Below are 27,315 nucleotides of genomic sequence, written 5' to 3' on the forward strand. Positions count from 1 at the left end.
TTGATTGCTGAAAATAAATACAACTCACCTCGACAAGCAGTATTAAATTAAAAGCTTTGTACGTACGATAACGTAAATTAGATTGCCAGAGATGAACAAAAAAACTGACTTCTGATGTTAAAATTCTCATAAATAGAAAAAAAAATTGTAAAATTTGTTTATTGAAATATTTAATAAACTTTATGCATTGTATATTTTACAAATAATCAGATTATCATATAGAATCATATTTATACATAAAACAGTGCACCAAACAAATTTTAAACATATTATTCATCGAGGAAATTTTTTACCCTGTACTCTTGTTTATGTGTACTTAGCAGTAGTTGAACAACGCGCTCTCTACGCTCATTGGTGGGAAATCCAATAGGAAGGTCGCTTGTTCCAAGCCTCCTGATTGGCTGATCAGTTCGGAGGCTGAAGAGCGCACCTTATGAATTTTTACACCATGCTATATATGCAGTCAGCCGAAAGAAAACATCAAAACAATCCCTCTCCGGTTTGACTAGCGTGGTAAGAATCTATATATAATATACTCGCAGGCTTCTCTTCTCTCTCTCTCTCTCTCAGTCCCCCCACTCCTTGTCGTCCGACCGACCGCGCGAGTGTTCTCATGGCGTCATGGCGCATGTACATGTATACTGATGCACATCCACATGGTTCTTTACATAAATGTGTGAGTGCAATGTTGACGTTTTGCGGGTCAAAACAAAGCAGAGAGAAGAAACGGCGTCGGAGACAAGCCGTCGCAGTCGCGCATTCACTCGCAGGATTTTGCGAAGTTCGGTTACCTGCAGGAACGCGCGTGGCAATATTCTCCTCGGACATCCTCTTCTTCATTTTTTTTTTTTCCAACTGTACACCTTATAAAAGGTTTATTCATCTGCTCTTCATTGTTTCGCCAGCAAGTCCATGAGATTGGAGTTGTATCGATAGAGAGAAGAATACATTTAAAACAAAACAAAAGACAGTGCGAGAAATACTCGAACAGTAAAAAAAGAGGAGAGAGACGCCGCGCGCATCGCGCAAGTTGCGCCGTGTCTGTGTGTTCATTGTAATTTCCTTTGTTTCGCTTGACGTATATAGGTAAATACACATTCATATATTATCTGTGCACAACATGGTTGTGCGGTCCTAAGTTGACTGTCAATTTGTCAAGGTTATCTGAATTTTGGGTACTTCAGTACAGGAGGAAAGGCATCAGAGCATCGGACTATCAGAGGGGCTTTTAAATACGTATACATACATACACATAGCATATACACACCCCAAGACAGCTGGGACGGCGTCTCTCGCTTTCTCTCTCTACTGTTGCGCCGCGCGCTTCCACTGTTTATTTATCCACCTACGCGCGCTCTCCGGACATCATCACACAGCCACCGTCGCCGCTACCGCATCTGATACTTTATATCAACTTATCTCTGTTGCGAGACGTAATTGTGAATATTGGATTGGACGTAGGCTGTACATAGCCAAAAAAAGAAGCAACAGCAAGGACGAGAACGTCAATCATGTCCATCGGGAAGTTTTCATCCGAGGAGACGCTGGGAGGTGAGTGGAATATTTATTATTTTGCATACGAATGCCTGTAGATTTAGGCACGTAAGTTAACAAGTATGTTCATCGTGTGCTGTGTGTCAAGTTTTTGCGTTTACAAGTGTACCTATACCTTTCGATACGTTATAGAGTCGGATCCATCAGCTCAGCCATTTCACGGGTTAATCAAGAGCACGTAGGCTTTAAACCTTATATACTTATACACTACACCTATACACACCATGTAGATTGGAGGGAATAGCTCGATGCGTATTAGAGATAAGGAAAGTTTTTTGTTTTGCGTCGCGAATACCTACATTAATTTAAATTGGTGCAGTACGTCAGTACTTTGAATTTTCGTTTCTCTGCGGTGATGCTTGCTATCTATGGCACATTAATGTTGAACAGCTGTCTTTTGTTTGTGCCCGGCTGCACGGACGGGTTCGCAGTTCGCACTTCGTTCACTCTCTATGTATATATCATAGGTACCTACCTAAACATACAGGCTTCAACTTCTGAGGACTATTTTTTACTTGTTTGATTTCGGAGTCACTTGCTTTGATTTTTTTTTCTTGGGTGGGCGTACTTTTTTGAGGACATCGGCCTCGTTGCGCTCTTGCACTATTATATCTATACATAGTAGTTATCTTTTCTTTCTACGCTGTTCTTCCTCCCCGGCTGGGTGACCTTCGGCCGAGAGTTTCTCGGCGACGCAATTTTCTGGAGCTGTTGCGCTGTCTAAGCCGTGTTACGCTATCCTTTATGCAATATGTGTGAACGGTGGAAAAAAGTGTATTTTAAATTAACATGCCATTTCCTTGCCATTGTAAGAAGTTGAAAAAAAAAAAAATGTTTGAAATAAAGTAAGTTGAGTTGGAAATAAATTACAGTTGCAGTTACGTTGTACTCCTAAGTCTTACAAAAAAAATTAGTTTATTATCTATAACTTCGTGAGTATTAGGAATTTTTTTTTAATTTAACGAGCTTCAATTAATAGTTTTTTTTTATTACATTTTTTCAATCGTTTTCCTGCATTCTCCATTTTCTATCAATTTGAAGATTTTTAAAAATTTTTAAGTGCTCTTAGTGGAGTTTGTCATACATAGTTTTTGGAGTAGCCCTCATTTTGTCAAATAACGTGATTAAGGTTGAAAGAACGAGTAAACGATATCATATCAGAATACTCTTGTTTGGCCGACTGCTCACATGTTTTTATCTTTTGAGCTTAGAACAGAATATAACTTTTTTTTTGTAGGTTGGTAATTTTTCGTACTACATGGGACCCAGATAATATAAACAATTTTTATTTATAATTTTATCTCAATGGATTTGGAAGTAAAAAAAAAGATTGGTTCAAAAACAGAAAGCAAAAAAAAATCGTATACTACACCTACACAACACGGCAAAAAGTAAAAAATGTTCGGATCGCACGTTTGTCACCGCAGAAATATGTTCTGTTTGAATTTTTATATAACATTAGTTCTAACTTAAGAGAAAACTGAAATTTATTGTTACATTTAAAACGTTTTATTCATACAACTCTATCGGTACGCGTATCAAAAAATTTTAAATTATTAATTTTTACTAACTCCTTAGTACTTCCTGCTCATAATGGCCAATGGATATTTACGTGAGCGTTTACTCATTTTAAATTCAAATTTGCATGTCCCGCTCACATATTGTTATTTTCTCCTTACATGACATTACATCAATTATTTTACTCTTCGACGACATGAAACAAATTGTAAATCGATGAAATTCATGACTATTTTCAAAACAGGAAACAAAGTTGACCACAATTAATGCATACCCTTACCTTTTGTATCAATGAACGCTGAATTCACCAATGTTACACTATACAACATTTCTTGTTTCTTTATATACTGTATATTTGGAGCTGGCTTTAGTACGCTTGCCGTGATTTTTTGTTAAATAAAGTATGTTACATTTTTTTTCTTTTATCTTGGTACTTGGTAGCGTATTCTGAAGATTAACTTAAACATAGAATTAGACAGAAAAATTAATTTAATTTAAACTTATCTTGAAGTTTGGAAAGTAATGCCTAATTACATTTTTTACTTGAGTTATTTTTTTTTAATCATTCTACTGACTTGGTGAAAGATTCAGACAAGAAATACTAAGTGATTGGAGCATGATTGTTAAAAAGTATGTGTACACGGTTGATCAATATTTCGCCGTTTTACTAATAGCTTCTTCAGAATATCTACATCTGGATATAAACAAAAGAAACTTTTCTTATCAAATATATAGTTATGGGAAATAATCGAACATAAATAAAAAAAAAAATTTTTTCTCAACTAAAAAACAATTTATATAAAATAATATACCAAATAAAGTCTGAATCACTTACCATTAATTCTTACAAATGAGCAAGCATCAAGGAGAACTGGTGTTTTGTATTCTATTAATTTATTCATTTATATGCAGTCAAAGCACCTTTATAAACAAAAAGTAATAATTAGAGATCAAGAAAGTCAATGGGTTGAAAGTATGTCTATCTACTACCTCATCGACCAACACTGGTTGATTATCCTAGTATCAATATTGATATTTAAAATATTTGTATTAAACAACCGTATACTTGTGGCAAAGTGTTTAATATTTCTGGTCTGCATATTTCAAACAAACGTTTCCTTTAACATTTTCTTTTCACTGGATTTCAGTACGCTGCTCTTTGTTTTTGCACGTCAAAAGTACGCGTAATAATTAATGCCATCTCCCTTGAACTTGTTTATTTTTGCTAATTGGCGTACATTAATTTTCTTTGATTGAAAATTACTTTGTAGCCTTGGGAAAAAAGTCGATATCTTCGTGCACACAAAGAAGAAACACCCTCGCTCCACGATACGAATGGCACGTGTGAGAGTGTAAACATTGCCTACACACGACGTATAGATATCAGTTAATTCTGTAGTAATATGGTAAGATTTATGGAAAGAAAGGAAGGCGAGAGAGGTAATAGATACGTGGAGAAGGAAATAAGCAAACTGGTACAGGGTGGATTCTATTTTTAGAGTTCGTGCGTTGCACTCGCACCTCGACTCGCACGCTATTTAGCTGCGGTGTGTCCTTGAGTTGAGTGATTCTCGCGATTACAAAATTTTTTTTTTTTTATTTAACGTCACCAGTTATTTTTTGTCTTAGTAAGTAAAATTCATGGCGTTTCTCGTTAACTTGAAGGTATTTTTGATGCAAGCCTATACATTTCTATATCAGATGAATTTCATTATTTTCGCTGTTGATTGCTTAGGTTACGTGAGCAGCGCACGTGTGGTACCATAAATTCGATTCGCGCACAATCATTCACGGCTTACGAAACAACGCTAACTTTACATAAATTCTGACTCACTCTCCAACTGAATTCCGATTCGTTTGTAATGCTACAATAAATTGTTACGCACCAGACAAATTTAACGAGTGCCTTGAAATTTTGGGGTCGGATGGATGCAAACCAAAATTTTAAGGATTAAGATATCATCTTCCAAAATATTTGAGAATTATTGATTTCAAAGGTAAATGCCTTTCGGGAGTTGGAGAAACAGTACCTTATACGCGTGAACAAAGATGAATTTCTTTGGAGCTATCAACAAGGTTTGAAATCGTTTTTATATATCCAGCAATAAAAATAATGATTTTGACATATTTTTTGAAACTAATTTTAAAAATAATTTTATATTATTCTTTTGAAAATCAATATCATTCAAGCTTACAACATACAAAGACGTCCCGGTTTTGACCAGGTTAAAACAAACACGTCTTCGTTAATTGGAAATACCTTAAAATTTTTGTGTACACAATTATAAACGTGCACCTGCGTAACAAGCTACCTCGTAATCTCACAGACAAATTATTTACGATCAGTGTTTGCTTTCCTTCTTCTGTTATTGTTTCAATTAAATTGTGAGTGTGAATGCAATTGATTTTTTATATCAATCGAAATATGCCCAAACGGATGCACTCATTAAAAAGGTTTTTTTTTGTTTTGAAAACTTCGTAGTCTCAATTGGTTTATGTACATGCAGCAGGAAGTTCCAAGCTAGCACGAAGTAAACAGTTTTATCGTCAATTGTGTGATAATGTTTATGAGCTTGTATGCAAGCATGTATTGTATGTTTGCAGTTATCTTGCTACTTTAAAAGCAATGTAGTTAAACATTTTTATTATTTTTGACAAACAAAACTATCATATATCAATAATCGTTCACATGTGTATCCGTTGAAACTTTGTTATTACGGACAGATGGTGGAAGACGATGCAATTAAGTTTATGTTGGTTCCGCAGCTGCCCGCAGTATTTGTCTACAGAATTGTTATAAATGAGGCTTTAGCAAAACCATAAGTCAAAGTTAATAGCACATCGTAGATAGACATTCATATTTTTAGTTTTCAAATAAATATGTTTGGACTCTGAGTATAACAGAATATTTTTTTAATGTCGTTTATAATTTTTTAGTTGAACTGACAAATAAAGAATAAAAAAATAATTACCTCACAAGTTACGATTTTTAATGCTTGGCACCAATAAACATATACACCTTCAAAAGACAATAAAAATACATTTTAACTTAAACTTTTTTATGTACAAAAGATTTCAAGTCTGGAACTAAAATAAATATAATGAAAATGATGGTATCAAGTGTGATTAAATTATAAAAGATGTTTACTCTTTACAATTTATTAAAATTTCTATTAAAAAATTTGATATAAAGTATATAATATAAGATTTAATTTGACGACAATATTCATAAAAATAATACATCAACATTAAGTAAACAAATGATTCCCAGCCTCTTTCATATTCTCAGATTTGCAAAAAAATATGCTTCAATTTTTTTAAAAAAAAACACAAAACCTGAGTAGTTCCAAATCTTGAGATTTATTTCAAATTATAATTTTTTTAGGTACTTATTGTTGAGACATCAAAATTTAATAGAACCAGTATTATGTACCTATAGTTTCAAATGTGAATCACATGACGAACTCTACATATGGGTAGGAGAAATAAAATAGTATTAAATCAACTTGATGAGTATACAAATAAAAAAAAATACAGTGATAATATAGTGACACATTATGGTATCAAATCATAAGTTTGATTTTAAAAGTATCATAATTTTATACATACATTAAAATTGTAAAAAGATACTTGTAACTTGTAAAATCTTTTTCTATACACAGTAATGTCAACGCAATCATAACAAAAAATATCTCAAATCTGTGATATTTATACGAAAATACTTTTAAAATATCTGAAATAGCATATTTAAGATAACATAAAAAAGTACTTATGTAAATTACGGTTTTCAGACAAGCAAATTTAATAATGATGTTGAATCCTTCCGAAAGAAATAATTTATGTCACGCAAAAAATATGGAAATTTTTTCAGTAATCACGAAAAGTACTCCTGTGAAAATTGCGGGGGTTAAAAATTTAGTATTATTCGATAATAATTCATTAAAAAAACATCAGCGAGGCCCACCTGAATTGCTAGTCTGTAAGTGAATAGTTGAATCGTTAAATTGGTGGTTAAACAACGCCACCAAACAAGTCTTACGTTTTGTCATTTTAGCTACTTCATGAAATTGAATATTTTATCTATGCACAAAAAATTTTTTTCATTAGACTTTGTAACAGGAAACCTAAACATCAGATTAACACGTTACGTTACCAAGAAAAAAAAAAAAGATCTCTAAAAAGTATCACAATGGTGATTTTGAAAATAATTTTCTATTCAAAAAATAAAAATGATGGAAGAATTATAGCACGAGTCGTCGTGACGAAAATTCATACTGCGGCAAACGAGTAGTTGTTCGAAGTGTGCCAGCTCCACAGCCAGTCGGCATCTTAAAATTCCTTCACCTCCTCCGCCGTGCCTCTACTTTTCTATATGTACCAGCGTACTTAATAATAGCGAAACAAGGCGTGTAAGAATCATGGAAAAGGGAACGTGAACAGGCACGCAATCGTGCAGGAGTGCCCAGCCGAGCGTTCGCTCTATAGCCTTGATAAAGATAGTCTAGAAAAAAGGGATGTCTCCGAAAGAAAGATATTTTTTTTTGTCAAGAGATAAAACTATAAAATCACTTCTGCATAGAATATGTATCAAAGCATTTATAATGTTTTAATGAACTTTATACTGTTACACGCTGTGACTTTAGTATTTTCTAGATTTTGTCGTTATACTGATAGTATTACGTTATTGTGCATGACTTCCCGAAAAATAAATTTTTTAAATAAACTGCAGTAAAAAATATGATGCAGTTAATCTGTACATGGATTCGCTTTTACAATACATTTCTCATTCGAAAGGAAGATGAATAGCTTCAGTCGCTTTCAAGATTTTTTCTTCGATCTGCACGTAACCGTGTCACCTACATTCATTTTCAAATGGGTTGGATATTTGGCAAGAGAAGTTTTTAAAGAGTATTATCTTGTGTTTTTCGGTTCCTTGAAGGTATAAAGCATATTTTATGGTATACCATTAGTTTTAGTCGTAAATATTGTTTTTGTGGAATAAATGAAATAGTAAATCACTACCACTATTTTTCTATGTGATAAAAGTACATCAACGTTTGATTAAGAGTTATGAAGCAACAAAAAATCCCTTAGTGAAATCATACTTTTAAGTTTTTATCGTTTCTCTGTCAATCTATATTCATATGTAATTACATTCTACGGGATACTGAAGAACATAGTTATTTTGGACATTAATTTTTCGTACACAAAAACGAATCAAGTATATTTATTTACGGTATTATTTTAATTTTAATAACCACTACTATGAACAACGATTAGTATACTAACAACATATGCATATAACTATAGTAACATATACACTTTAACCATAAAGAATCACATTTCTAACCTTATCGAAGTTTCTCAATTATCAAGTCCGTATATTCCTTCACTTAATACTCTCCTTGTATCATTATGACGTGATGATTTCTGTTTCCAGCTAATTCCGTCGGGAGGATCACTTCTCCCCAAACGTATTACTTGTGGCTGTGACCGTTTCAGTATTCTCTTTCTTTCTTCCCTCCATATTTTCCTCGACAAATTTCCTTTTTCGTTTGACAGCAACCCATGAAGAAATTTTTCATGAGCTCGTTGACGTGTATTCTACACTTGTACATTAAATGTTTACGCTACAAGTTTCAGAATGCTATCATTTTTATTTTTGAAGATAAGGTAGTATACTATATAGTGCTAACCACAGTACAAAAGATTGTATACTCAGTTGTTTTTAAAGCGATACTTATTTTGCCATCTATTGTAGTATAATTTTTACACAATTGGTCAAGAAAAAATTGTACTAGGCAAATCATTTTTGCTAAAATAGAGTTTTGAGATAAACTGTATCGTACTAATTTTCATAATCGAGAAGTAGTCAAACACACAACATTGGAGATTTTCATGTTACTGTAAATCATGTCACTGTTCCACGTTTACAGAGAAGATTGAAGTGTAATTTTTGACATTGTCACTAGTGAAATATGTCGACTATCAAATTTTCAATATACATGTACAGGTTTTTATTATCTATAAGCAATGAAACACATAATAAAACTTGTTATTATTTTCACTTTTAAGTACCTCTCGCTTGAACTTATCTTTTGACTCGTTAAACAGTGTAAGGTACATATGACTTTTGTATAATGACGAGCTTTGAAAAAGTTCCAGTCAAACTTTGAAACAATAAAAAAGACAAATATGTTTGAGAAATTGTACGAGATGCAAATGTAATAGTTTGAACTAGAAATATTAGCATATTATACTATCACATCTCATTTTAGCCCATTGTGCTGATTGAATTCCGTTTTATCAGACACTGCCCTCCATCGTTTCGAATATACGTGATCACCATCACGAAATCAAGGACAATTTTGTAAACCCCTAAAAACAAAAATGGAAGGAAAACCGACAGAATCTATCATGATCATCGAGACAAAGGTGCGCGAGTACAAGGACGCGCGAATATATTGTGGGAGAACAACAAAACCGAAGACGCTACCGACACATCCGTATAGCTTATACACAATGTACGTGCGTAAGAAAAGAGCCTACGTGACGATCGGTAGGATTTGAAAGGTCGCGCGTGGCAGAGTCATTTTTTACACATAGATACCTACTTGATCTATTACTGATCAACGAGGTTTTTGAACTTTTAAGTCAGTCGTGACCCTTTTCCATTGTTAGTTGCTTCCTTTTTCAAATTTGCCCGTATCCATAAAAAAAAAACTGATGATGCATCGTCGTTTTTAAGTCATACGATGGTTAGTTTTGTTATAACAATGCGAAAGATAGTGGCTATCAGCGAGAAACGTTTTTTTTTTCTTTCCTCCTTTTTTCAACGTGTACTGCTCAGTGCAGTTATCGCACGCTTATTTAAAGGCTTCCGATAACGCGTTTGTATAACAATTGAAGGTCATTGATTGATTAATGCCTCGAAAAAAAGTAAACTGATACAGCGTGCGTTTTGATTAATTTCTACTTGTTAACTTGCCTCTTGATACTCGTGTGATTAACAGAATCAATAAACTATGGATTTTTTTCTCAAACACATTAGATAACACAAAGTATCCACGTTTCGATGTAAAATTTCCACGCGATAAAGTAATCGATGAACCAAATGAAAACGAGACGCGTAATGTTTCATGTAAAATTTGATAAAATATTATTACCAAAAGGAACTTCTATTTTCATCCATGTGGAAAAAAATGTCAACGCGGCTTGATCAAAAGCATTACCAACCGAACATTTCTGTACTACCTTGAACCTATAAAAAACCAAGAAGACCCTCTGGAAACCATCGAGCACGTGCGCACGTATGTAAAGCTCGTCATGCCACCCGCGCAAACTTCCTGTGTGTACGTGTGCTGCTTCTGTGGCCTCAGAGGCGTCGTCGCTTCAATTGAAGCATCATCATTGGAGCGTGTACACAAAGAGCAGAAATAAAAAAAATAAAAAACGCGTTGGTCTCTGTGCATGTGGACGAAAGAGAAAGTGTGGAGGGGAAAAAAAGATGATATGGTGAGTAATGGCAAACAACGTCCCTTTCATTCGCGACGAGAGAGAGGCTATTTTCAGGCATCGGCTGATTCGATTAATTACGAGAGCTCGGCTGATCTTTCGCTTCGAGCTCGAACCACATTATCCACTTGGATCGATCAGTGTACGTATACACGCTGCGCTGGGAAGTACGAGGTTCTCGCAATTATGCACTTTCTTGGGATGTGAAACTGTTCTCATTCACTTTTCGAAGCAAGGTATACGTGTGGGGCGAGGGAAATTTCTTTGATACGCGATTTTTGTTTCTCTTATGCAAATTGGCTTTTTTAAGCCAATACAACGAAAAATCAGAGGTGGAAGACCAAAGGAGCCGAAAATAGAGACAGTTTGATTTATTTATGAAAAGGGCTGGGCTTCTCGTAAGTCTACAGATGCTTGTTTTGTAAGTTCTTCATGAGAATACGGCAAAAATTAATGAAAACGATTCATCGGAAATAATAACGTATTCGTTTACGAGTACTCAAGTGTAGTACTTCTTGAAATTTGATATTGAAGTTTCATTAAGAAAAATAGACACCCAAATATGTGGTCGTGAGGAAAAAAGAGTGACAAATGACTTGATTAGCTTATGAGTACCAAACTTATACAAGTCCATCATATAATTGAATCACTTTATCTGCAAAACACTTTTTATTTTGTTCTGATGAAAAAGAGTTACTTACATGATTAACATGATCTACTATACGCTACGTGCATCTACGGTGCTGTCCTCGTGGCAATTGTTTTCTTATAATAATATGTTAAGTTGAATCTTATACAGCAAAAAAGTTGCCACCGTTTAACAAAGTTTTTTACGTTCGCGTGTTTAAGAATACGTATATTACTACAAGCAGTGTAATAGTAAAAGGCTCGTATATCGTATACACATATAAAGTTAATCATGACAGAGTTCTGTACTTTCGGGTCAATGAATTGTTCACTACATAATACAAATTTGGCACAATGTATTATATACCAACTGTGAAGATTAAAGTTAAGATTAAAGGTAAAGATTAAATTTAATGATTAAAGTTTTGATTAGGTATATCAACATAGCGCGCTACGTTTTGATCCTCACCTGTAGATTGACTTATAGTCACAGGCTATCAATACAAACATAGGTATACCTTACGAACAAGGAAAAATTATTTGTTTGGAGTTTTAAACAGTCTTGATGACTATAATCTTTTCACCCCCTTACAACATCCAAAGCAACTTATTTCAAACGTTTCAATTGTTTCTTAAGCCACTGAACTATATAAACGATTCCTACAGTGGCTGTCGAGTGCTACTTTCACCCCAAAACCGCAGAACCACGAGCGTTGTCTCTTACATTTTTTTATTCGTGTCTCAACGTAAAAGGGCACACCGAGTGCCTTCGACCTGTCTGCGCAACATCACCACTACACATACACATATGACACGTGTATCTATACACACGTAGGAAACCGTAAGTATCGAGCAAAAAAACAGAAAGTAATAGTGTGCAACGCACTTGAAGCTCGTTACGTCGGTCGTGCAGATGCTTCTCTGCAGGAAAATAAAGGGGAAAAAAAAGAAACGGTACTGAATTACCAATAGTTTCTAAACTAAAGTTTCAGTTTGGACCTGTGGTATGTAAGCACAAAAATTTACTAGAGTGTTCTTGTTCTATCTTTATTCTTTACTGTTTTTTTCTTAATACAATGAACGAAGCTGATCTTACGTGAGCATCACTGAAAGATGCCTTGCTTCTATTTATTTATGAGAGTTTTACTTTATCGGACCAGGCGTTAATAATACATCAAAATTAAAAATCAAATTCGTTTATTTTTCTAAAAATAAATTCACGAATAATCAGTTCACTAATAGCCGTATAAAATGATATTAGAATTATTTTCAAGCTTTACAAAAATCAAGATTATTACGAGAAAAAAAAGCTGCAAAATAGTAACAGTATACTGAAAAATATCACCGTAGTATAGTGGTATCTTCATGGAAATCATATGCCTTGATTATTTTAGTTTGAAGAATGCAAATTTGAGGTGAATGTCCCAATTATCGCTCACTCAAGTAGACGAAGTGTCCCAATTATCGGTCACTTTATTTTTCTTTTTATATAGGTCTCGGATATATTTTCAATCAATAACAAGGTGGATTTGTATAAAAAAAACGACTTTTTGATGCTCCAACAATAGTTAATTTATGTTTGAAAAAATTTATAATAAGATATGAACAAGAATGATCAATAATTGGGACATTCACCTTAGCTAGGTTTTGGTGTGAACGTGTAAAGTAGTAATTTCAATACTAAGTAAAAAATACATTAGTAAGTTTTGTGTGAGCATATTAGTTGAACGATAGTTGAATGTAACAATCATTCTAGAGTGTGCGGCTTTAATGCCTGGAATGCATATGTATATTGATTGATAAAAAAAAACATTCATGAATTTTTGTTACACTTTTTTTAATGGATAATTTATTACTTTAGAAGGTAAAGAGGGCGCTTCCGAAATGCCTGAAGATTCAGTTCCCATGTGGAAGAGCTACCTCATGAAAAGTGAGAATGTCACTCTCTAAAGAACATTTTAACCCTCAGACGAATTGAAAATTTTCATAAGCGCATATATATATACACCTTACGTAACCATTGACCCAAGGAGAAAAGAACTATGACAATCATTACCGTAAAAAGAGTTTAATCAAGAAAAATTGTAAAAAAATATTAATTTTTTAAACAAAGCAATAATAAAAATTACCCTACAAGAAGTAAAAATTACAGAAACTGGCGTTGGATGCGAACTGTAACACTGTATTTACGGTAAAAATTATTGTGATTCTTTGCTCCGTTAACCTCAAGAAAATCTCCATTAAAGTATCCAATAAAAATTCTAAATTTAACACTACTGACCTATCCCATGAATTCAACCACTAGTCCTAATTTGAACTTATACAACCAAGTACCATAGTTTGAAACGAAACTAGGAATCCCATGCACAATAGAAAAATTCATCCGAGGGTTAAACAAAAGCCTCTAGATTGCAGCGTCTTTTTAATGATCTCAACGAAATTTCCCATACTTTTGTGTTCCACAGAATCATGGGTCATGTGCCCAACGCCGCCAATGGACCGGTTGACGCCATTGCCGTTCAATAGCGGCACCGACGAGTACCTGCGACTTCTTAGGGACGCCCAGAGAGACTCGACCCAATCGTCCGCGAGGCACTCCCTTGCTTCCTCGAGGCGCGATACACCAAGGGGCAGGTAAGAAGCTGTTTTTTTTCTACTGTTGGCGCTCAATTTGTATTTTTCTAACAGATCAAAGAAGAATGCGACAGTCTTTAACTCAAATAGTCAGAGTTCAGAGGAGTCAAGGTTCCATACGCGTTTTCTTTGATATTTTTGATAAAACAAAGTCTTAGTTAGAAATTTGTTGAAGCTGGATTCAATTTTGATTTAAATTGTGCACTAGTGACGAATATTTCAGGAAAATAGGAGCAAATGTTGATGAATGCATAAAAAAATTGTTTTGCGGTATTTAGAATTATCCTCCAACAAATGTCTCTAAACTCCCACCTATTTATTGAGCTTATTAAATTTGATAGCACGGGTGTAGTTTCATTATGAAAATCTGTGAAAAAAGTCTTTCAAAGTTTTTTAGAGCACAGTCATCAAGGGTCATTTGAAGGGCACACAAATATTTTAATGTCTTTAAAAGTCACATAAAAAACTTCAAAAAACTCCAGAGCCACAAATATTTACGTATGAATATAACGAATATAACGACACTCCAGTTCAAGGAATATTTAAGACTTGAAAAATCGTCAAAAACATAGGGACCAAATTAAAATTTTAAGTGTCTAGTGCATCGATTGAAAATTTTGGAAGAATCCGTTTAAATTTATTACCGTATATTGTAAAAATGAGCTAAATACACTACAAAAGTAATGCAGTACATGCGAAAAAACTTTTGCTGAAAGCTTCTATGGCATGGTTTGTAAACCAAACTTACAACTCCTTGTTATCAACTTACAAGTGAACCGCACAAACAGCGGAAACGGGAATGATAATAAAAACAAAAAAATCGCGCTCACCTATACCGTTCAACCTCACTTATTTCCACGTAACAACAGTCCGACGAGCTACTATTGCTACATTCCGAGCTAAACGGTCGCTCCATGGCTTGTGCGTTTCATGACTTTTCTGTAGGTGCGCAAGAGCAAGTAATCGAGTATACTAGACCGATACTAATTTAAGAATTTTACATGGATCACGCGATCCAACATGGCTCATTATATTCCTTTGAGAACTACCTGTGACTCAAATCTTTTTTACTTAAATTTTAATTTGTTTCAAAACTACAGCCATAAACTATTTTTGCTCAGTTCATAAATTAGTTCCCGCCTTCTCATAAAGTTCAAAGCATCCTCAGTGAGCTCTTTCTTTCCCTGCCTTGCTTATATTTGTGAACTGCAATGATTGATTTCCTCGCTTGTTCTCTTATTTTCAAAAATCTACAAGTATAGTTTGACCAGCTGTCGTAAAAAGTGTGACTCATTTGCTTGTGTGTATAAATGATACGGGACAAGGGTGGTAACTTTTCAGATATTTTGTGCACTGACAGAAAGTAAAACGCCCAATACTTGGACAAAACTAAAATTCAGACCGATACTTGGACAGTGAAAAATCAGTCGTTGTAGCAAATAAAAAAGAGATATTTTAAAAAACATAATAAATCAGTATTGCTATGATTATTATTGATGATATACTTGAATTTTTTAATAAATTTTAGCAAAATTTAATACAAGCGAATGATTCTAAATTTCACCTTAGGCGCCACAAGAGTGCGATGATTTTTCTCCGTTTTCTATGATTTTGATAATCAAAATTAATCCAATGCATTTGTATACATCCTGTATAGTATTATTTTACAACTTTTACATTAATTAACAATATTTTTAATGTAATCGTGGACAAAAAAAATTTTTTATAATTTAAAATTAGCTGTCCAAGTACACCTTACGATTTCGTAGTAGTTGGACAGACGTGGAGCTCTTGTCCAACTTCAGGTTATAGGCACAAAAACGTCATAGTCAGTACATGGACATAACACAATCAAAGTTGTTTACCTTTTAACGTAGTTAATCTTTTACTCGAATTTTTTTAAACTAAAGTGTATAAAAAGTGCAGTACTTTGTAGAAAAAACACTGTACTAATCAGTTTTGTTGTTAAGGGGTACATCGCTTTAAGAAAATAGTTTTTTTAACATTTCGAAAAGTTAACCTCTAATTCACTGTTAATACAGATGAAGTGTGGGTCCTGAAAAGAGGAAAAATGTTTAAAAAAAGAGTAAAAGATTAAAAAAGAAACTAAAAAAGAGAAGTAAGAAAAATTATAATTTTATTACAAATAAATCTCAAATAACAAAACTAAAAAAATCAATAAAATATGTTTTACACTATCTCACTGATAGAACAATTGAAAAAACTGATTGAGAACCAAGGTAAGAACTTAATTGAGTTGGATAATTCATTTGCGATTAAAGAGATGCAGCTCCTGCAAAAGAAAATTCAAATCAAGAAGGAGAAGTGTGATTCCACACATTTAAAAATGTTGATAATCAAAATGTACCCTAAAGGATTTATCGTGTATTTAATACATTATTTTTGGAAAAAAGATTAAAAATTTCATTTAAGAATTTCAAGTAATAAATTTGTTATTATTTATCACCTCCGTTAACCTTTTTTCGTTATAAGGTATTTACATAAATATATACTTCAGTTTTACTAAGTACTTGCGCCTTTATCATGATTTATACGACTGTAAAATCGTTTAAGTTAGTATTGTCCAAGTACTGCTTTCCAACTTGTCTAAGTATTGCAGCATCATTGTCCAACTTTTGGTTTTCAAGGTTGTCCAACTACTACGACAGTCGAGAATCATTGTCCAACTACTCCGATAAGTTGACAGGTTTTAAAATGTACAATAACTATTACTTAAGAGCTGTTTTAAAAAATTTTTTGTGTGTTATATAACCCTAAAGCATCTAAATTACAAGTTAATATTTAAAAAATATGGAAGTATTGCACATTAATTTTGATATATGAGCGTTAAAATTATTTTTGAAAAATCTGTCCAAGTATTGGGTGTTTTACCTGATCATTTTTCAAACTGTTAAGTAAAAAAAAATCTGCGTATTTAAGATGACATTACGTAGTTCGTCTATAACTTAATGGAGTCTTTCAATGTTATAATTACTTTGATTTGTTGAATAATAGTTATGAAGTCTGCACATTTTTACTAGCATGAAAAGTCCCATATTTTTCATTTTCGGATTTTCACCCAAATCCAAAGTAATATTAATGTCAAAGAACTTATTTTTTTCCTTAATTTTTTTTCTTTAATGTGAAAGCATTTATTGGTTGGTTATTTGTTGTTAAAAAAGAATACATCTTACATCATTTTAAATAAAAAAAAGTATCATCATTCAAAAACATAAACAAATCCTGAAAAAAAATAGAAATATCAAACTCTGAAATTTATTTGTTTACTTTTTAAAAATCACCATACAAGGCGATTAAAAAGTGAACTATGTGTCATTGATGTTGCAGTCCCAAAAGCCCTCCAAACAGTCCCAACACGGAATTGTCGAACAATGAAGAGGAGCTCAAGGGAATCTACATCAACCAAACTTGTTACAAGGTTAGTTCAACAGATTAATGTTTAATACATACTTGATTATGGTGCCCTTTAAAAACACATTAGAATAGAAAGATATACGTCGTTCCTTTGTTCATCGCGTGTTAATCATACAAAAATTTTCATTAGTATTGTAATGCAATCAAAAACGTTAAATTTAGTAAATAGATTATTTAGGTTAGTAATCCATGTTTTAGCTCAATTTTGCGTGAAAATTTACAAGTGTTTCCAATCTTTGTTTACGAAACCATAAAGTTCACGTTAAGCTAATGCTTGTCAAGTTTTGGTATTACTATCCCAAATGTTAATTTTTTCTATTTTCACATTTATACGAATTGTACAAATTGGGATTTAATTACATTCTGACTGATTTTTGAGGTTAAGCTAACATTAGAAAAGTCAGAGTTTGAGAAAGTCTCATCGGCAAAGTTCAGCAAACTTAGGAATTTTTCATGGAATACCAGATTCTTTACAGCGTTAAAATATGTCTTGAATTCAATAAAGTACACAGGTATTTACTAAGTTTTACAGAGAATTCTGGTGAGGTTGGCTTTATTACAGTTTCCAATTAAAAATATTTATCTGGCAAAACAGCATAAACTGTAATAGTTTGTGAAGGAAAACTTTAATTTAAATCTATTTAATCTATTTCCCGTTTTTCTCCATACTAATTCACTAATTATTATAATAATATCATAATTATTTAAAAACTCTAAAGTAGTGAGAGTAAATGACCCAATCACTGTGGATTAAAATTTTCTACTGAGCTGAATTATTTATTCCTCTGTTTTTCTATGTAAATAAAAGTAGTTTCATTTTATCGTCATCTGTAGCATCTTGTGCGATGAAATCGAACAACGTTTTTCTGTTATGTTATTCATTTTTTTTTAAATAATTGTTTTAGTGTTGATATTACTTGCTTGTATTATTACGGACGGATATGAAATCAGCACCAATTACTGCGTGGATATCTCCCATACAGTTTTCATTTTGAAGCCCAGACCCACTTGCTGCGCACCAATTTCCTGGTAGAAATTTGCTGGCGAACTCTGGTCAATCAACCAAGCCTGGGCAACTTCTAACCGTCTCGTAGTGGTAAAGCATACATTGGATAAGAATACAGAGATGGTAAAAAGTTGGCAAAGATAGTTTAGCAGATGTTGTCTGCTCAGTAAGAGTTGATACATCGACTAATCTGTTTGTCACACCCTGTATACTTTAAAGGCATTACAAAATTTATTTTCCAGTCTGTTTTTCTTATTTTGTATTATTGACGAGTACGCAGTGATCGGTGCCTACGTAATAATTGGGTCATTTACTCCTCGTGTCGGTCCCTTGCTAGTCAAGGGTGTAAGTTTGCTTAAAAATAAGTATCAAGTTACGTTTGAACTGGAAAACTTTAAGTAGTTGCCAAAAGTACAGTAAAACTATCGAGAACTCATATAATTATGATACGTATAAAATTAGTACTCTAGACATTTGAGTTTGAAAAAAATTGCGCGCTCATAACTAACATGTGTAAGTTGTATTACTAGTATATTAACGTAAATTTAGAATACTAATTAATTCAACTTCTGTAGCAAAAAATAAACAATCTAATTATGTCACAAGCAATAGATGTAATGCAACTTTCGCAAGCACACTATCAACCTGCTACCGAAGCTGACAAGTTGTTTCTATACATAATAAATAGGATAATCATGTGTGCGATTAGTCAGACTAAGTTATGACTATGCTGATAAACGTGCATTCATTAAAAACCCACCCACTCGCCAGCCGTAGGTCGTAAGCTGATGCGACTATTAGAAAGTAAATCCTTTACTTGCATTAGTACACCCTTTTACTTGTAAATGGATTATGATCCTCTTTTACAGTGATGATGATGATGACAGATTGATACGGTGATAGAAACAACGACGCGTCAATCTGATGCCCGTCACAACAGCTGATTTTTATTTGCATTTTTTTTCTTATGCAAATATACATCCAAACTGTTATGTGGGTGATAACAAAAAATTAATGGACTTCCAGTCGTTTTGTTCGAGTATTATTGCTCAAACAGCGGAAAAAATGCGACAGTGACATAATGACGAATTAAAAAAAAAGTTAACCGTCAAAGATCGATGCACGTTTCACGTTTAGCAGAAGAACAATATTTATATAGGCGTCATCTAGGGACAAGAAAGGGTTACTACATAGTAAATATCATCGGACAAGGCAATGAAGTATAATTAATGATTAAAACAAACTTAGGTGAAGTTCAATCATGATTATAGTCATATTATAACTTGTTCAAGGATATTAAGGTGGTTCTTCACCTAACTCATTTACTTAAACTTACAGGGAAACTTGAAGGGATTGTTATTAAAGTTATAAGGCATCTTCTCTTAAAATTTTAAGTCCCTTTATCAGGCAAATTTTTGAAAACAAGTCAGTCAAAAAATGCACTTTTAACATGTATTCTTATGTAGGTTACTTTTCCATACTACGATATCATGTAATATCTCGTAAAGTAGACTTAAGATCGTAATAGAAAAAGTTTGTAGTGAAAGAAGAACTTTTCAGCTTTCTAATAATATAACAAAAGTATGGGCTAATCAGGGAAATAGTATACGATATTTAATCGTAAATGTAATCAATTATCGATCATGCAGAAATCGGCGGCAACGTCTGCTTGAGTAGGAGCGTACATGCCATTTTCAGAACCTTGCATCAAAAAAAAATTTTTTTATAACTCTTACTCTGACTTTATTAGCTTGTTTATTTGTACGTAAATGCAATGATATTTTAGTCAAGTGCCAGTAAAACATATTTTAGGTTGCAAATAATAAGCTAATCGAAAATTAGAAAACCACAGGGTCCCGTGTCGCTTTGATGCGGCACCATCGTGAAGAACCACCTTAAGGGTTACTAATACATCTCTTAAAGAGATCTTCTTCGTTGCTGGGATCAAACGTGAGTCGGTAACCAAAACAACGTGTTGTCCGATCGTAAGAAAAAAAATTTTTCATTTGGATTTTTTTGTAATACTTGAAATTTACTAGACCGACTCAAGCACATTACTTTAGAACTCGATTCATTACGTAAAATTGTACCCAACTACGCAAGAGGTGGGTAAAAAATCCGAAAAAAGCGATAGCAAAGCATTATTAATCAGATCTACATATGTATGCGTGAAAAATGAAACAACAAATCCGCTGCGCTCATCATTGTGTTGTTGGACGATGAGAGAAGCTTATTTAGTTCGTCAACCGGAACAGAACGACTCTTGTTTCGTCAGCCGCCTACGTTGCGTTGTCCGTGCTATTATAAATTAAAAGATTAATGCCTCGATTAATGCGACAGTTAAGACAGTTTGTGCGTCGTGTGATATTTAAATGCACAATAGCTTACTCATAAAAAAAAAAAAAAAAACGTTTAAGAATCAAGTAAAAAATTTAATGCTGTAATCAAACTGAAAATACATTTTGCAATTACATGATTAAGTGTATGATTATAAATAAGAGTAATTCTATATATATACAGCGTGGAATTACTGGACTTAGGACTTGGCTCGGGAATTAGCGGTATCAATGTTGCAGGTAGAACATATTGTCATCCACGATATACACTTACACGTTACCATAGTCATTTGATTTTCAATAGCCTTATTTACCACGCAATACACTTTTATTTTGCAGTAGCTCTTTGACTCGAAATAATCTTGTAATATTTAACGATTCAAGGTCTCAGCTGCAATACGTCAAAGAATCATTTAGTCACTTGTAGTTCATTACATATTGATGCCGACTAATGATCCAAAATTTCTAAACACAAACAATACCTTCCGATACTTTGGTTATAACAATTTTTTTTTGTTTTTATTTAACTGGCTTTTCCGTCAGTCGGTTACGGGTTCCATGGAATATTGCGGTAGGTTTTTAAATTTAAATAATACACAAAAAATGTATTATACCCAGTCTGCGAAAAATATCTTTTGCTCTTTGTACTTTGTATTGTAAAAACACGCTTCATTAATTTGTGAACTTATACAATCAGGTCTCGAACGGTGCATGTTGTCAATAAATCGTAGCTCTTTCTTTTATACTTTACAGCTCACGAGCATAAGTGTGTGCTCTGATAATTTTAATGCAGACGTCTTATACTTGTAGATCCCATTTTAAAACAGAGTCCAGACTTGCAGGCATCGATTCAGCTTGTAGGAAGGGATGTAGTACTCGAAAACCGGTTTCCTATAGAATCGCGCGTTATACTTTCGCAAAAGCACCGCATCTTCAGCACATCTGTATACAGGTATCGAGTGACGCTTCGAACCACGTAACGACAACAACTGGTTTTACAAGAGCCCACCTACGGTACCCACGCACACGCGCGAGCTCTTTTTCCATACAAGGTACAGCCTTCTCGAGATCGCTGACTCCGTGCGAGTTTCTGTACGCTTGAAAGACAGTAAGTGCGCCACGGACACGTGACACCAATAAAACACATCTCGAGTTTTTGCTTTGTCTGCCATTATTGTCACATTTATTATTGTTATTGCTATGGTTTTACCGTGGGAGAGATTGGTAGGACGGTATTTTTCTTGCACCATGTATACTCGATTATCGAGCCTGTTTTCTCTTCCCACGCGACATGTAATACGTGCACATGAGGTTGCGATTCGATTATTGGAAAGTGGCTTGATGATCTCGAAGCGGTCAAAGTCATCGGAATGAGGAGCTTCGAAGTTTCTCTTGCTTTCAACTCCACATATACCTGATGATTCATATCAATTTTTTTTAACACCACATCTTGATAACATCAAGTAGTCGAATATGTTTGGAAACATCCGAGGAGTCCAAATTTTCATGGGTTTTCGGTTGGGAAAAGTTTGAAAAACTGATTAAATTACGATGTGAATTCCAGGTTACCCAAGCTCAGAGCAAAGTTTCAATTTTATCTGATTCAAAAGATTAGAAAGTTCTCCATCGTGCTTCCTGCGGCCTTGATATGTACCCTAACATATTATATGTACACAGCCCTCTACGTGAATTCGTGTGTATTGTGTGATTCGAAACTATCGCGTTACGTCAGATTTGAAAGTCTCCTTACTGGGTTACTTTTGGTCAAAATGTATAGAAGAACATAAGGACTAGATGATAGAGACCAGCTCAGTTTTTTTGAAGCAATCGTCATTTTCACATTTTTGTACAGAATATAGTACATAAAAAATCTTAAGATGTTGGATGGAACTTACACAATCAGAATATTATGGAGGTTCGGTCGTTTTTGAGAAGATGTATTCACTCGCTGAAAAAAATTAATGTTGTACTTTTACATGCTTGAAGTACGCATGAATTTTTTCAATATTTCTTACCAGCCGAATATCTAGAAAAAAATTTCCAAAATCGCATTATCTAACATTGTTCTTATGGGCAAGAGCGATTATTCAGCCTTTGTTGCACAAATTTCGAGGCAAGAAATGTATTCATGATGAGCAAGAAGTTCAAATGGATAGCTTAACTCCTAAGGAAGACTCTTGTATCAAAAAATATGTGCCTTATCGGGCATTTGGAAAAAATATCTGTACAAACGTAAACAAAGTCGCGAGCAGGTCTTATCCTAAGTGAATGGGAGAGTACCGAGCATCATCTGCTGTCAGCTGGTCTTTTCACACGGAGCAAGACGTTTTTACTAAATTGCTTCTAGAATTTGTTAAACTGGAAATCATGATTTGAAACTTGGTCCAGCCTTTCTGAAGACTTCAAACTATAATGCTGTGCAAAAAAAAAATTTGTTTTTAAAAAATTCATAACACACTTTTGTTGACGAAAACTGAGTCTCCGTCTAAGTATTCATATAAGGTAAATTTTTATCGTGCAAACAACATTTTTTCAAATTTTTTACACGAACTATCAGAAATTGGCTGCTTTAAAGTATGTACGGTTATTTTTTCATAACATTTAATGGTTTAACCTTTGAGCACTGACGAGTTGAACACAGTTACATTAACCGTAATGCAGTGAGCGGACATTTTCATGCACGGTTAGTACAACTCACTTCAATACGTTGTCTTATGAGAGCCCCCGCATACCTGCTCACTATCCTCTGGAAAAACGACCTGTTGATAGTCGTATGGCATAAGAAAGGGACATTTTGGCAAGTGTTGGCAGTTTAATGGCATTCTTTTTTGGATAAGTTATAATTTGATTAGCAAGGTACCGGTGGTTTTACACAGTTGCGACACTGTACAAAATTGTGTCCTGCCATTTTGTGCCACCAAGAACATGGCGGAAAGGCGCGCATCGCAAAATCGCAGAAAGCAGAAATAGCAGTTATAAAAATTCTTGTTTCTTTATATTTATATTTTCCTTGACTGGCGAATGAGTGTATAAAGCTAATTTCGTCATGAATATGTTATTTACTAAATATTCAGCTTAAAACGTACTCATAATGTCTGTTACAATATCGTATATTAATGTATGTTAGCATTCAAACTTTCGCGGACTGTGCAACCAGGAACATGGCTCCTAGCGGACACTTTTTAGTGTTTTTTAGGACGAAGTGTTGCAACTGTGTAAACTGTGGCTATGTAAAGAAGTTTCTATAAAACTAATGGGCTTGGCTTGGACTAATCGAGTGGTTTGAAAATGTTTTTTTCCAAATTGTCATGACTGCCATAAGCTTCGTTTTTTTTGTAATTTGTTCTCTATCATTTATAAATTAGACATATAAGTTAAGGTTACGAGGTCACGTGTGTTGCGTGTCCATGCTTACCATGCTTATAACGTGTAAAAAATGGAACGTGAATTAAAAAAGTATGAAATAAACATGTTTGTTTTTTTCCTAAAGTGAATTTGGAAGATGAGCATTGGACTGTGGTAAATTGTCTAAGAAATTCAATATTGCAAATGTGTAAAATGTTTAAAGTGCCTTTAACTTTGATACGTTGAATATGCATTTACGTTTGAAAAGTTTACACGTTTCGAGACTGAGACGCGAAAATCTGATCACGATTTTCCTGACGACAAACTAGTTAAAAGGTGGCTCATCACGATGGTGCCGTATCAAGCAGGGGTACAGGGGGGGCTTTTCTATAAATTATAAATTTACTGAATATAAACCAATAAAAAGACAGTTAGTGGTTTGTGCCATGTCTTATTCATGATTTATGAGCAAAAAAATGCGAAAAAATTCCGTAATTGAAAAAAGTTACTATTGATAGGGTATCGAAAAAGCTGCGTACGTCCCTATCCAAGCAGACGAACTCGCGCGTGTGCCTCAGCTCCAGCACCTGTCAACTTTCTTATACTTGTTTTGTGTGTATTTTTTTACCAGTAAATATTAAATTAATGCTTGTAGTGGAGAAAAAGGACTAAGGCTTTTTCTAAGCGAGAATGTTGGAGAAAAGCCACGGGTGACTACTAACACAAAAGTATTAGACAAAATAAGCCAAATATTTGTTTGTAATGAAAAGTAAAGGATATTTTATTTGATTGGAATTTATATTATTTATGGCGTTATTGCTATGTTGTCATCAAATGAACAATTAATATAAAAGTTTTATATTCAACTATTTTTTATTCAACCTATTTATTTAAATTATTGTTATTTAATATTTTTACACAAAGTTTTTGCAATAATATGCGTTCAAAACCGAGCATGACATTCCAGTTTTAGATGTAAACAATATTTTTACAATTTTTTTGCCCACATTCTTATATATGACATTTGAATCTCCCGGGCTAGCGCCAAGAATCAAAATTGAGGTTATCCTGCGGTTAGAACTTTCAAGACTTTATATCTTTTTGTTTTTACCGGTAATCTTGGACTTTCGCGATTTTGTTAGAAAGAGGATTATTTAAACTACTTGCTCTCAGTTTCTGGAGACTGTGGCCCGACTTTTAGCCTACGAAATCTAACACTTTCGGTGAAAAAATCAGACTGCTCCATAAGACCAATGCTAAAATTTCAAACTTTCAATATGATTATTTTTCGATTTTGGCCGGCAACATGCCCTAAAATTTTAACTGTACATCCGTTTAGTCATATTTTAACATAAATTTCAATTTGGGTGCAATGGCTCGACTTTCAAAAATGTGATGAGCCACCTTAAGGGGGCTCCTTCGCGAAAGGCCCCAAACAGAGATACATTATTTCTTGTAAATAAAAGTCTACTGAATTTGATGGTGGTCTAAATTATATTTCGAATGGGTCAAAATTTTGAGAAATCCGAGCTCAAAGTTATAACTATTAGCACGTGTTCCTATGGGGCAGCGTGAAAAACAATTTGTTTTCGTTTATAATAAACCTTAATTAAATGTCCCAGCAGACTGAATATATACGTTTTGTAGATGAAGTCTTCCTCTGTAATATGCTGTATTAAAAATTGTGGATAAAGGACCATTTTAGCGAGATATTTATGATGGAAATAAATAAATAGTGTCCGGGAGGTCAGGAGGTCACGTGGGTAGCAGACGTACTTGTTCACGACATATATATACCATATACCTATATATAGTACCCTCGTATGCACTAGACTGGTCAAAACAATAATTAATTTTTCGTACAAAGTTAAACTGCACACATAAATATCATTTTTTCCACTTCATACGTTATTAAAAATATCATAATGATTTTCAGACACATTTGTTTATTGAAAAACAAAGCTTTATTTTTTGTTTGTCTTTGACCTCAGCAGTAGTCGTAGGAGCCCCCTTAACAAAGCTAACACGCGCTCGTCGATAATATACACACGTATGTGTACTACGCATGGAAACGTTGAAAAATCTTAGATGGAAAAAAATTATTGACAAAAAACCACGAGCATTATAACCATTGGCAAGATTATTTTGCAAATTTTTGGAAACATTACATTTTGTAAGTAATGCCGATTCTGTGACATCTTGAAAAAAAAATACAAATATCGGCAAAAAGATTCCGTAAACAACCCGCACAAAAACACACTTCTGGGCTTGTTCGAATCGCGTTCATGCGTCATTAATATCTGTTTCAATTTTTTTTCGTCACAACAGAACACCACAATTAGATACACTTAACAAAAGAGCTTTGTTGAACGCGTGGTTTCCCGCTGACAACAAAAAAGGTACTCCCACGCAATCGTGCCTAAAAAGTTGAACGCACTGTGTATCTATATAAAAGGAGAACTATATAATAGCTCTTTGTTTACACTCTAAAGTACATCATCCCACGCCACGCGCGTATCAGAGCATATTTGTAGGTATACACACTGGCTAAGAGACACGTGCGCACGCTTCGCTTCTCGCATCACGTTGTTGTCGTCATTGCGACACTTTATACGTTACGAACTGGATGGGTATAGGTAGTACCTAGGCACTTACTACCTCGCATACTACTTGTACCAACATACTTGCATTTAATTGCTTCTTGTCTTACATACATCAACACCTATGCCTAAGTACATATACGAAAACCGTATGGAGAATCCTGGACGAAAACTCTATACTTAAATATTAAATATACGCCTCCTTGTATTATACTCTTCTCCTGTAAGTGTACTAACAAGGGATCAAGTGCCAATATGTACAGGATAGAAATACACGTATACGATGTGTGTGACTGTTAAACGTTGTACAATGAGTTGACTTGTTTTTTCTTTTTTTTCTTGTTCCTCTTCAAGAGTCGAGGCCGTGTGACATTGCAACACTACATATTATATTCTTCGCCTTTCATGGATACGCCCGGCCGTCTATTGCATTCTAGACCTCGTATGAATACAGGTATACTATACCGCGCCAATCGTCTTGTTGCTTCGATTCTAGCTCGATTCACTAACTACGACGCAAATCTGGCTGTATATATATGCGCGCGGATCTTATCAATTTCAGCACGTGTTTGTAGTGTACGTACACGTTTACTATAGCGCGAAGTTGATGATAATTTTTTTTCCTCCATTTGCATCGCTAGAAGGGAAAGAAAAGCTGATAATCGCGTTGATGACGACGCCGATGGTGTGATGATATGCGTCAGAATTGAAAAAACGTGTGCTCGCACAGCGCATACTGTGCTCT

General features: G+C 34.0%; 1 protein-coding gene across 3 annotated transcripts in view; it reads left to right on the forward strand.

Moving 5' to 3' along the window:
* The first annotated feature begins 773 nt into the window (after positions 1 to 773).
* The window catches only part of BNIP3 (BCL2 interacting protein 3), a 48,619-nt gene continuing 22,077 nt past the window's right edge, over positions 774 to 27,315 (forward strand). The window contains exons 1-5 of one of the 3 annotated variants that reach the window (XM_014358639.3): positions 774 to 1,086; positions 1,160 to 1,551; positions 13,076 to 13,144; positions 13,680 to 13,848; positions 17,197 to 17,287. In XM_014358639.3, coding sequence (XP_014214125.2) covers positions 1,512 to 1,551; positions 13,076 to 13,144; positions 13,680 to 13,848; positions 17,197 to 17,287 — 369 coding nt within the window. In that variant the 5' untranslated portion in view covers positions 774 to 1,086; positions 1,160 to 1,511. Of the gene's footprint in view, positions 1,552 to 13,075; positions 13,145 to 13,679; positions 13,849 to 17,196; positions 17,288 to 27,315 lie in introns of all 3 variants that reach the window. The other 2 variants (XM_014358638.3, XM_014358640.3) reach the window with 2 other exon arrangements.

This window comes from Copidosoma floridanum, unplaced genomic scaffold (genome assembly GCF_036245765.1).
Source record: "Copidosoma floridanum isolate Cflo_tuat_1 unplaced genomic scaffold, Cflo_Japanese_pri ptg000032l, whole genome shotgun sequence".
Classification (NCBI taxonomy): Eukaryota; Metazoa; Arthropoda; class Insecta; order Hymenoptera; family Encyrtidae; genus Copidosoma; species Copidosoma floridanum.